The 13509-nt window shown below is 39.6% G+C and overlaps 1 protein-coding gene across 1 annotated transcript; it reads right to left on the reverse strand.

The window, feature by feature from the left end:
- Nucleotides 1-4132: 4132 nt before the first annotated feature.
- Nucleotides 4133-9061, reverse strand: LOC118106289. The gene is made up of 3 exons (XM_035154705.1): nt 8489-9061; nt 8289-8407; nt 4133-4513 (listed from the first exon to the last, which is right to left on the reverse strand). The coding sequence occupies exons 1-3, from the start codon at nt 8969-8971 to the stop codon at nt 4351-4353; spliced, it is 765 nt and encodes a 254-aa protein (XP_035010596.1). The 5' UTR covers nt 8972-9061; the 3' UTR covers nt 4133-4350.
- Nucleotides 9062-13509: the final 4448 nt, after the last annotated feature.

A 13509-nucleotide genomic window follows, 5' to 3' on the forward strand; every position in this document is an offset into this window, starting at 1 on the left:
CGTAATGAGTCTACAGAGCTATCGACGAGATGGTCAATCTTAGTGGAGCTAGGGTTTTTAAAGGATTCGTTGGTTATATTGACGGATAATACGGGTTTAAATGTAATCGGAATTATTTCCTTAAATTTAGCTACATCACTATCAGGTAGGCATCTAGAAAAGGAGTTTTTTATTAGTGGCATATATTCTGATAATGAAAAATCAAAGGTTATAAAATTATGGTCTGATAGAATCGGATTCTGTGGAAGTACTATTAGATGTTCAATTTTGACACCGTATGATAATACAAGGTCAAGTGTGTGGTTACAACAATGAGTAGGTTGGTGTACACACTGACTGAAACCTATTGAGTCTAGTACTGAAATAAATGCTACGCTAAGGCTATCATTATTATTGTCAACATGAATATTAAAGTCACCGACAATAATAATTTTATCGGTCTTTAGGACTAGGTTTGATAAAAACTCAGGGACTTCCATTAAAAATTCTGAATAAGCCCCAGGAGCACGGTAATGTTAGGACCAGGCTTTGGACGCAGAGGCAGAGAGAGGCTTGAGGCAGAAGTCAAGTCAAACAGGGTTTATTTGTATGACCGTGTGGAACAGGTAGGCAGGCAGGAATCTGAGGCTGGAGTCGGGGCTAATGTCCAGCTGTTGATCCTGGGCAGGGAGACAGGGAAAGTCAGGACACAGCAAAACAGGAAGTTCAGAATCTTCTAGTATCTTTACTAAAGGTTGTGGCTGGCAGTACTAACGGTAACTTAGTCTATAGTCCGGTGAAGACTGAGAGCAGGGCTGGAGCTTATAAAGGCAGCTGACCGCTCAACAGCAGCTGTGTAGCCAAGACCCCAACTCCAGCACACCAGGTCCTCATCTGCAATTAGTCTCCACACGCACCGAGAGAGAGAGAGAGAGAGAGAGAGAGAGAGAGAGAGAGAGAGAGAGAGACTAGGGGGCAGATGAGGCAGAGGGCATGACAGGTAAACTACAAACAACAAATATGATTGGCTGTTGGTATTTCTTGGACGGGTGTGGAAGACTAAGAACAAGACTTTCAAATGAGTTGTAGCTTAGTTTAGGATTAATTGATAGACTGGAGTTAAAAATAGCAACAACTCCACCTCCTCGGCCGAATTCTCAGGGAACGTGTGAATTTACATGACTGGGGGGAGTAGATTCATTTAGGCTGACATATTCATCAAGATGCAGCCAGGTCTCAGTGAGGGACAATAAATCAATCCCATATATATGTAAAGTACAATTCAAAAACTGTTATAACCGCTGCTTCAAAAGTGAAAAGGTCATTTGTGAAGTTTTACTCTGAAAACGTCACACTCAGATCGTGAATACGTCCATCCTTGAAGTTGCCACATCAGTCGTTAACATCATCATGTTAGAGCCGTTTGTCATCTACCATCACTACACACCCACAGTCAGTGACTCACACAGCAACACTGCACACGTTATTAATGTCTTTGTTTACCATACTGTTTGTGCGTCTGCAGAGGGTGATTTCTGAGTGTGCTGGCTTGTGCACTGCTCTGAATCGTCATGTGGTTATACTTTGCCAGATCGCCGTCTGTCCTCTCGCTTCACTTGTTTCCTGTTGGGGAGCAGTTATGACAGTTAACAAAGCCTCTGCTCAGTTCAAAATCCCTTACTCTCTCTTTCTCAATAGGAGTTCAGTCAAAGTTCAGTCAGTATCTGGTGTATCCACTTGCCTCATGCAGTGCAACACATCTCCTTGAGTTGAGTTGATCAGGTTATTGATTGTGGCCTGTGTATTATTGGTCCACAATGGGCCTGAGGATCTCACCACAGTATCTGTATTCAAATTGCCATCAATAAAAAGCACCTGTGGTCGTTGTCCATAGCTTGTGCCTGCCCATACCATAACCACACCACCATGGGCTACTCTCTTGACAACACTTACATCAGCAAACCGCTCGCTCACCATCTGTGAAAAATTGTAGTGAAGTGTTGCATTTATATTTTTGTTGAGTGTATTTAAGTTTAGGGAGGTACACTGTATTCATTACATTTCATTTAGCTGACGACGCTGATCCATTTTTGTACATGTAACTATCAACACTTTACAGACTAAACATACAAACAACAGTTATATATGTTGTGCAATAATGCATTAAACGTGATACCATAAAATGGTGTGCCTTTCGGCATTCAATAAATTTGGTTATCAAAATAAAATATTAAATATTCATATTTTATTATTAATATTAAATGATAACTTTAATTGATTAAAGTTACCTCGGGGCACCACCCTTCAAAGGAAGGGAAAAGATAGCCAATTTATTGATTGAGTCTCATAAAAGTACTAACTACAAATTTGGATCTCTGATTAACAATTAAATTAATAACTATAACCAAAATTACCATATAGATAGTTAGCTAAGTTGAAGGATATGGAGTTCTTGACAGTGTAGAGGTTGGCAAAATTCACTTATGCAACATTAATGGGAAAACATTTATTATGAATATAATAAAGTATAAAAACACAAATTACTAACGGTGTAATTACTAAACAAAGATAGGTATGTGTGTGTGTCTGTGTGCTTCCCAAATGGCGGCTGGCCACTTTGAAGATAACACCCTTCCCCCCCTATTGGAATGTTTACTACATGTAGCGGGGGCTCAGAGGTAATTAGGTGAAGAGATATGCATATATCACAACCCCACCAATCAAACTTATAAACCTCACACAGAATCGAATAACAGTCTTGCTTAGCCTAGTATAATTATTAAGCCCAGTTGTGTTACCCGTCCGTGGAAAGGGGAAAAAGGAAGTTGCTGTGAAGAACATATTTTCAATGACTGTACACTGTAAACCCTACACATTTATATTACATATGTGGTGTTCGGGTCCACTGGACGCAGGGGTAAGGAAAGTGTGGAAATTGAAGGTGCTTTGTACCTTCACTCTGTGACACATTTACGTATGTGTGTGAGTGTATCTTGTACAGCTAACTTTGTGAGGACCAATTTGAGTTTTAGACAATTGGAGTGAGGACATTTTTGCCGGTCCTCACTTTTTTACACCCTTTCGAAGGGCTGTTTGAGGGCTAAGACTTGGTTTTAGGGTTACGGTGTGTGTGTGTGTGTGTGTGTGTGTGTGTGTGTGTGAGTGAATTTTGTCTTTCTGCACCCGCTATTCCCGCACAAGGTTGCAACATTGTTACATTTCAAGCACCTCTATCATCACACAATCCCAACTGCAAATTGAGGGCGGGGATATACAGTCTATGGGTGGGATACAACAAATAAATAGCTTTGACCGTTTGGCTCCTTATCACAATCGAAAAGATTCTCTGCTACAGTGAGTTTAAAGAAGAGGATCAGATTGACCATCAGCCAGCTCCAAAGAAAGCCCATCCACAGCAAGCCCCAGGACCATATAGATATCTATATCTATAGATATAGATATCTATAGTTATATAGATATATATCTATATAGATATAGATATCTGTTGTGATGCTTGTCAGTATACCTGACAAAGGTTTTAATGTGCTAAATGTTAGTACAGCTAAGACTTGTTTGGGAGATTTTACAGTTTCATTGTAGAGGATTAGATTCAAAAGAGAGATGCATCTTGACACCCTCACACACATTTAGTTCTGCTCTATACAGAGGTTCAAGATTTAGTGACAACGTTCTGTGAATCAGTTTGTTGGAACTTTTGCTCTCCAGCTGTCTGCCTCTTATCAAATAGAAACACCCTTTAGAATTAAATGACATAGATGTAGATACAGTCACATATAAATATTATATTAGCTTCTAAATTACTACATGTTCCCCTTTATTTTCTGAGCTCAGAGGAAAGATTATGTGGCACACACTTGAATGCATATGGAGTGTAAACCCTGTTTTACATGGTGACAAAAACATTTCTCGTGAATGCAATATCTCAAGAATGCCTTAAGGTATACATAATATACTGTTACGTCCCCCACTTGGTCTAGGGGTAGGGGGAGTAACATAATATCAGATTAAAGATGTCAGGAGTCAAGTAGTCCATTTAATGTTGTTTATTGCCAGCAACTGAAGCAAAACAACTTCAGAGAGAGCCTAACCAAAATAACAAACCAAGCTCATCCCTAACTAGAACCAAATATACTTCTGTCTAACAAAAAGAAAGGTACAAAAACTGAACCTCCCAGCACTTAGACAGGAGAAAACTGAGTCGAAACAAAATGGCTACTCCACCCTACAGCTTCCTGGCCAAACGTCTAACTAAAGATCCCAAAACTAACAATAGTAGTTCAACAATACCAAAAAGTTCACTAGTACAAGCAGGCAAAAAGCTCAACAAGTACAAACACACAGGCAGTGCATTTAGCAAGGCAGCCGACAACAGCAGAGCGAGCAGAGCAGGAGGCAGAGGGGGACTGAAGAGAAGCTCCTCAGCTTTATACTCTCCAGCTTGATTCGGGCTCCAGGTGTACAGAGGCCCCGCCCACTGCAGAGGCAGAGCTGAGGATCTGGGGCTGACTGAGGCCTAGGAGCAGCACACACACAACAACATAAGAAAAACATTTATATTCCTCAGGAGAATGTAACATATACATAGAAATAAAAACTTTCAAAAATTCACAAAAATAGTTAACCTACTATAAGATAAACTGAAGACGTTTCTCAAAAGTAGAGCTGAGAACAAAATCGAAAATAATTTTGGCAAAGTTAAATAATAGTGTTGTCGGAAAAAAAGGTGAAAGAAAATTTTTTTTCATCCCTTTTCTTTAGGTAGCAATATTGTGTGAATGCTGGCTGATCATGTTGGTGGATCCTGATCGTAGTTCCAGCTGACTGTGGACTATGATTACAACAAGACTGCTTGATATACAATATGCCTACACAGATACTCTACCAATACTGACAATAACTCCTCAGTTACACGTGGCATCTATTGCACTTCTGTCCGTCCTGGGAGAGGGATCCCTCACATGTGGCTCTCTCTGAGGTTTCTATGTTCTTTTTTCCCTGTTGATAGTTTTTTTTTGGATTGTTTTTCCTCTCTCTTGTTGAGGGTTAAGGGCAGAGGATGTTTTTCACCTTGATAAAGCCTTATGAGACAAATTGTGATTTGTGAATATGGGCTATACAAATAAAATTTGATTTATTGATGAATTTGAATGCTGCATTTATTCAAAGTGTTTTATGTTACTCACTTAAGTCATCAAATGGAGTACATTACACATTAAATGTCAGGGACTGTATTCTGTAATCTGTTTTCATGGAGTGTGCATGTTCTACGTGGTTTTTCTCCTGACCTTAAATTGCCCATGGATGTGAATGGGAAAAATAAATGGTTGTTTGTCTCATCATTAAGATGCAAAGCAAAAACAAACTCAAAGTTAAGTTCAACAATTAAGTTCTATAAACTGTACTAAAAGCCTGATGATTATAACCTCCTGAGGAAACATTTACTGAAGCATTTCTGTTTGGGACCTACTTAGAGCAGATCTTTTCAAAAGACTGACTGACCTAAACCTGGAATAGGCACAGTACAGATTTTGAAACCCTATTGGTGTGAGTCTCAAAGTTGTCCTTTATGCTCACAATAGCCATTTTTCATCCACCCCTACTTGATAAACATTACATTTTTCATTACTCTAGATTACCTTCATTATTCAATTTATATATTAAGGCATACGTTAGTCTAAGATATTTTATCAAATTTAGTTAGACCACTAGATGTCAGTAGTATACAAAGAATGCACACAATTTATCAATATTTTCAACTTAAATCCCTGATTTCGGCCAGCTTTGGCTGAGGGGTAGACCGGTATTCCTCCAAATAGAAGGTCAGCTGTTCGAATTCAGTCTTCCCCATCCCCACCAAAGTGTCTGTGGGCAAGATATCGAACCCCGAATGGCCCCTCATAGAAAAGTGCTGCCCTTAGATGCACTGTATGAATGTGTGTGTGAATGGCTGAATGGCAAAAAACTCTTCTGTAAAGCGCTTTGAGTGGTCATCAAGCCTAGAAAAGCTCTATATATATAAAAAAAACATTTACCATTTCAATAAAGCATGTTTTCCTAATCCACACACACACACAGTTAAATTAAAAGGAAGAAATGGACCTAAGCAGAAATATTGCTTTGCAAGAGCAACTATTTAAAAGATATATGGGCAACAACACTACTCTTTTAATATACATCAAAAAAGCTGTAATTTAGGTGGTTGTTTAAGTCATATATCTTATTTTATTTATTTTATTAAATCTCTATTTAATCAGTCAGTCATATTGAGATCAAGATCTGTTTTCCAAAAGAGGTCTGAGATCAAGAATCTTTCACAATCAGCAACAAACAATTAAACACAAGCAACAACAAAACTCAACACAAATAAATGAATGAAAACACTCACAAGATAAATAAAAAACATCACATAACAAAGATTTAAAATATCCAAGGGGAACAGAAGACTGTAGTTTGAGGGAAGTTTGTAAATCATTCAATTTTGAAGGTGCATAGTAACTGAATCCAGTTCTGCCAATATTGGTGCGTAAATGAGGAATGTCTAGAGTTAAGTAGTTACTGCATCTTGTGCAGTATGTACTGGTTTTAAATGAGAGAAGAGAGCATAGGTAATTGGAAGATTTAACAACAGACCTTTATGAATAACATGAGATGACTGTCTCTTCTCGTTTGTAATGAAGTCCATCCAATTGATTGATACAGAGAACCATGATGTGTGCGGAATTTGTTGTTTGTGATATATATATATATATATATGATATACTGGGTTTAGGTGCTGAAGAATTGATGGGGCTGCGTGGCAGTATAGAATATCTCCACAGTCAAGGTCTGATATGAAGGTAGACTTCACAATATTTTTTGGGATTGATGGAGACAGAATTTTTGAAGAGGAAACTGAGTTTGATTTCTAATTTCTTTTGATTTTGAATAAGTTGTTTAATATGTTTTTTGAATGAGAGTGACCTATCAAGCCAAATTCCTAGATATTTGTAAGAGTCTGTTTGAGTGATATGGGTTCCATGTTTTAGAGTGGGATGAGTACAACCAGTATTGGAGGTACAAAATACTAAGAATTTTGTCTTATCTGCATTTAAAACCAGTTTCTAATTATACAGTGAATATTGGAATGAATGAAAGGCAGACTGTAGATGAGACCAGGCCTGCTGGGATGGCACCTGCAGCATATAAAACAGTATAATCAGCAAAGAAACGTACATTGTGAGTGGAACCAATTTAGTGTTGCATTGTCTAAGCCTATGGATTTTAGTTTTTGAAGGAGGATTTTGTGATCAACGGTGTCGAATGCTTTTGACAGGTCAATGGAGAGGGCAGCACAAGATTGTTTGTTATCTAGAGAGGTGACAATGTTATTAACGACTGAAACTGCAGCCGTTTTTGTGCTGGGGTCAAAACCAGACTGGATCTAGCCTTGGTCCATGCTTTGTCTCTATTGTGGAGGCATTGGACAGTTGTGGGGAGAACCGAGCACTGTATCTGTTTTTAAAAATTGTATTTCTTGTAGGGGGCATTTCTGTCATCGATAGTGTTAAAAGATTCAAAGATTTTCAGTGCTATGGTCAGATTAGAGATGAAAAAATTTGATTAATGTCAGAGGTTGCTAAATTATTTTAAAACTCTTGAATATTAAAGTGCTTATAATTTCTGGTTGTGAAGATTTGAGATTTGGTCTTGTTGATTTTGGTGTGTCTGACACATGCAATGGGACAGTGGTCTGTAAGTATGATGTCAATTAATATGGATTTTAAAGATTTTTTAATGTTCGGTCTGGTGGATTTGTCTATAAGTCGAAAAAGATTTAGTTCCAGACACTGTTCTTTTAATATGCTAGAGCGGTCAGAGAGCCGGTCCAGGTTGAGATCGCCCATAATTAGTAGCTCAGTGGAGGCATGCAGCATCCAGAGTTTGGCAATCTCTTCGAGACTATCAAATGTGGTGAAGGGCGGCCCCCACCAAGAAGGAGCAGAACATTTTATAAATAGGTGCCCCAGATGGTTTCCATTAAAGATTACATTAATTATTTAGCTTTTACAAACCAGTCCTGCCATAATAAAATGAGTTGTGTGAGTAACCTTCTGCAAGACAAAAAGGTAAAATGCATAAAACCATGAAAAAATATTAAGCAATAGTTTACAATAAACTTCCTTTTTGTAGGTTTAAGGTGAAACAAGTTTAGAATTTTTTTATTGTAAATTGCCATTAAACATTAAGATGATCATTTCATTTTCCCACAGTAAACTTGATTGGGACTTTGCTGGCAGATTTCTCTTCACCTTGGGTAGTGGCACTCTACTCCAATGACCGCACTCTGGCTCCGTATAATGCCACTTCTGCTCAACACTTTAGGGTTGTAGACCAATGTGAAGGCATAAATGAAGGCGTTCTCTGTCATCTAAGGAAAGACAACAGTTTATAAACAAACATTTGTCCATAACCATTATATGAATGGATTAAAGTAATACAATTCTCATACCACAAGTGTGCTGCCACAGCCTTGCAGCTCAGATTCAAAGACAAGCACATGAGACAAGTTGTCAACATCAGTGGCTGGACAACCACCAAGCATGATCTCCTCAGGTTTAATCAACATGCCGAGGCCTAGCAGGTCCTGACTCACTTCCACCTGGAGTCTACTTTCCCCACACCTCAAAGCAACAGGGTTGGTAGTCACCGGCTGCCGCAGTTCAAACTTGACAGGGGGCGTGATCACTGGATCCAATGGATCTTTTGGAAACCTCCAGGAGAGTGAGCTGACTGTTGGCTGGGTCCGCTCTACCTGGAGCCTGAGAGCTTGTTCAACAGACGCCCTGGAGTTCTTCCTTTCAGGCTCTGCTGCTGCAGGCTCCTGCGCCTCAACCTCCCAGTAGTTTGGCACGCTCATGCTGAGAAATCTAGCATCACTAAACCTCACACATGTCAGCACAAAGCCAAATACGATAAGCTGGCTGGAGCCCATTGTTGCAAACAACCAGACACAAGGCAGCTTTCTTTAGTATGACCACTGAGGCAGACAAAAGAAGTGACTCCTCCCTCTGCCTAATTAGCTGAATCCCTCTCCACATGTGTGGATATCACAGCTGAGCGTCTTTTACTAATGGTCAGTGTACCACGTGCACAGAAGCTGTGTGACAGTCATCCAGTATTAATCTGATCATAATCATAATAATAATAATAATAAACAGTAAAATAGTAATAATAATTGTCTGTATGGGCCTAACAATAACAATAGCCTAACCTTGACATGTCAGGCCTATGAATAACAATATGCTATCTATCTATCTATCTATCTATCTATCTATATATGGTGGTGTAGTTGAGGGCGGCGGTGGCGGGCGGCGGGGGGGTGGAGGGGCCCCAACTACCCCTAACCAGCTTTGGGGGGGCCCAGCTTGCAAAAGTTTGAGAACCCCTGCTTTAAAGGAACAAATTTCACAGGTGTTAATCAACATTGTGTTAAGCTCAGTTGGTTGAAACTCTTGAACAGGGAATCAGAGGTGGTGGGTTCAAATTCAGATCTGGGCAAAAATTTGATTTAGCTTTTCACTGCTGCTGGCAAATAGAAACATACCGAGTCCCCTCTCTCTAATAGAGGCTGGATTTAAAAAAGAAAGAAACCTGAAAGGAGGCTGGAAACTTTCACAACTGTTCAGCAACATTGTTTGATTTGCTCGGGTGGTTGAAATGCTTGTACAGTGAATAAGTGGTTGTAGGTTCAAAAGTTTTATTTTGCTTTTTTACTGCTGCTGCTCCTAAACAGAAACACACAAAGTCCTCTCTCTCTCTCTCTCTCTGTGGGTCTTTCTGTGTCTCTCTCTCTCTCTCTCTCTCTCTGTGGGTCTTTCTGTGTCTCTCTCTCACTCTGTCTCTCTCGCTCTCTCTCTCTGTGGGTCTTTCTGTGTCTCTCTCTCTCTCTCTGTGGGTCTTTCTGTGTCTCTCTCTCTCTCTCTCTGTGGGTCTTTCTGTGTCTCTCTCTCACTCTGTCTCTCTCGCTCTCTCTCTCTCTCTCTGCCTTTATGTGTCTCTATCTCTCAAACTGAAAGAGTCTCTCTCTGGAATCGGCAGCAAGCACTAGACAAACATTCAAACTTTCTCTGGAGGAATTTTGTAGTTCTACATGAAATTGTCAATTTCACCACAGAATGTTTATCAGAAACTAAATGTACTGAAGATCCACTGTCATTGCACTTATCTCCTTAGATCAGATTGTTACTGTAAATCAGTAGATTATAAATTTTAGAGTTTTCATTGAATAAATGTTTGTATGAATGTCAATCAATCAATCATTCAAATTGTATTTTTATAGCTCATATTCACAAATCACAATTTGTCTCATAGGGCTCAGCATATATTATAATATATATATATATTTTTCGATTGTCCCCTAAGTGGCGCCTCTAATGAAAAACAAAAATGAGTACCTCAAAACCCAGAGTACTTTATGATTTACCTAGCAGAGGTGACTTTGTTAAAGCTTTCTCAAACCTGGTACATCTTAATTGGTGATCATTGATTTAAATCATGCCAATTAAGCTGCTTCCACCCGTTTAGTGCAAAGAGGTCACAAGCCGCATATTGATGCTCGCAGCTATAATTACACATGTTGTTCTATAGCATGTATATTAACAGCTACACCATGCATATGCCAACAAAATAAATATATTATGCTCATCAGGTCTTACAGTCTCATTTTTCAGTGGCTTTAACAATGTATTATTATTATTGAGTTGACTTGCATCCCTCTTCTATTTGTCAAGTTATGCTAATGCCATCAATTGTTATTTTATATATCACCTCTGTTTAAAAGTTCAAACTGTTGATGCATGAATATTTTAACATTTTAGCACATTTATTTATTATTTAACACTGCATCCAGCACAGGTTTAGAGTGCATTTCCAGCTGGCATTTTGATATATACAGAACAGTTTTAATTGTTAATGTTTAAATTGTTTATTCATTGTTGGAGTTTTGTTGATTCTGGGTCCAGTTCTCCTAATTATTCCCTGTTTTGATTCCAATATGGTAAAAATGTGCGGTCAAATGATAAGTAAACAATGAAACATGAAAAACATCTTAAATAATAAAGATCCCTCGAGAGCAGTTACACACAGACTGTTGGGGGCATGTGGTATTGCATTGGCATCTGCATGTTTGTGTTTGTTGAACAGTCACTAAAGGAAAATGGCAGAGAGCTGAGAGAGAGAGTATGTGATATCCAATGAACTCTCTTTACAGTCAGAGAATAATAAACAGGCTGCTGCTTATTAAGGCTTTAATTTGTCGTGATCCAAGTATTAGATGGGTTATCACGTTCAGAGACCATTTCGGATTCAGTCTAGTTTGGAATTGAGTTTTGGTTGCTAACCCTAATTGCAATGTGATATGTGTGTGTATGTATAGCATTAGTGTTGATTCCTGCCGTTAAAAGTCATAGAATTTATAGTGTTTAGGAAAAATATAACTTTATCAAAAATAATTCTACATTGGCAAAAAAATATATGAAATTCCCTAAAGGATTTCTGGCGTCTTCTTTATGCTCAATGCTAGAAAAATGAATGCTTAACCATTACAGTATGCAAAAGAATAAATGTGCTTAACATGCTGTATTTGATATGTGCAAAGTCAGCATTACGAAGACACTGCAAACTCAGATAATTCAAACTCGTGCGATTGAAAAAGTGATCAGGAATCACAATTTAAAAACATCATGCAAGATAAGGATTGCACCGGGTCGGTTCATCCACTGACCTATTCGTCATGATGCATGATTTAAAAAAAGAATTACAGAATATTTTGAAGTATGGTTGTTGTGTAGTAGGATAGTATGAGGATCCTGGGCAGTAGTAGTAGGCCTATTAGTAGGCTATTAATATTATGCTATGTGAGCCTGCATGCTTTCTTATTATAATATATATCATCATTATTATCACCATCATTATATTATTATTATTATAATTAATGATAATCGACCAATTATTATTATATTATTATTATCATAATAATAATAAGTGTTATTATTGCTATCATTAGGATACTGTTATTATTATGGGCCTCTTGTGATCTTTCAAAAAAAATCTTGCAGGTCTGTCAATGTGAGACATGAGCCTGCTTTGCCTTGCAAAGGTCCTCAAGTCTTGGGGCAATGTTTGACAAACATATCCTCAGGTCATCCTCGATCTGTGCGCAGTAGCGATATTTAGTTTTGAGCGCAGTCAGTCTTGAAAAGCCTGCCTCGCACAAATAAGTCGATGTGAAAAGGAGGATCATTTTTAAGGCTATGTCGCAAAGCTGAGGGTATTCCGGCATCATTGCTACCCAGAATGACGAAAGAGGGGAGGTGGTAAACAGATGCTTTAGTCTACTGTCACTCTTCAGCTCAATAAGCTGCTCTTGCATGTCTATTGACAGCTCGTCTGCTGAGCAGAGAAATGGATCCCGAACCCAGGCGAATGAACGGAAGTCCTCTTTGAAATAGGACCCAAACTGATTCTTCAGCGCTGAAAGGTGATCAGCAGCTGATTGGAGGAGAGAGGAGAAATCAGTGCCACGTGCATCGGCAATGAAGTCTGCAAGGCTGGGAAACATGTCGCAGTTTCCAGAACTGATGCGACCATGCCAGAGAGCAATTTTTTGCGTGAAGGCATTCACTCTATCAGCGAGGAGCAGAACGTTAGATTCGCCGCCTTGCAAAGACAGGTTAAGGCCATTCAGCCGGTCAAAAATAGGAGAGAGAGGCAAGCCACATGGCATCATCCAGGTGCTTCGCCAGATCTGTTTGACTTTCAGTCAAAAACAACTTTACCTCCTCTCGCAGCTCATACAGCCGTTGTAACACCCGCCCCCTGGAGAGCCAGCGAACTTCAGTGTGCAGCAACAGCTGTTTGTGCCCTGACCCCATCTCCTGGCAGAGGACCCCAAACAAACGGGAGTTAAGTGGACGAGCTTTAATATGGTTAATTATTTTCACGGCCTGGTGAAGCACTGACTCGAAGAGCGGTGGCATTTTCTTGGCAGCAAGTGCCTCGCGATGGACCATGCAGTGTGTCCATTGCACAAGTGGAGCAACTTGCTGGACGCGAGCTACGAGGCCACGCTCACGCCCTGTCATCGACCGCGCTCCATCTGTGCAGAGGCCAATACACTTTCCCCAGCCCAAACCACTGTCTTGGATGAACGAGTCAAGGACATTAAAGATTGCCTCCCCTGTTGTACGGGTCTGAAGAGGCCGGCAAAACAGGATGTCCTCCTCAATTTCCTTTTCCCGCACATACCTGACGTAAGTGAGAAGCTGGGCCTGTCCAGCGATGTCAGTGGATTCGTCCAGCTGCAGTGCATATTAAGGACTGATTTGAATGTAGTGTATAAGTTGCTCTTTGATATCACTAGACATTTCTGATATTCGGCGTGACACAGTGTCATTTGACATAGGTATTGCGCTGAGTTTAGCAGCTGCACTCTCTCCTATCATTATTCTACACATGTCTTGCGCGGCCGGC

This window comes from Hippoglossus stenolepis, chromosome 4, assembly GCF_022539355.2.
Source record: "Hippoglossus stenolepis isolate QCI-W04-F060 chromosome 4, HSTE1.2, whole genome shotgun sequence".
Taxonomy (NCBI): Eukaryota; Metazoa; Chordata; class Actinopteri; order Pleuronectiformes; family Pleuronectidae; genus Hippoglossus; species Hippoglossus stenolepis.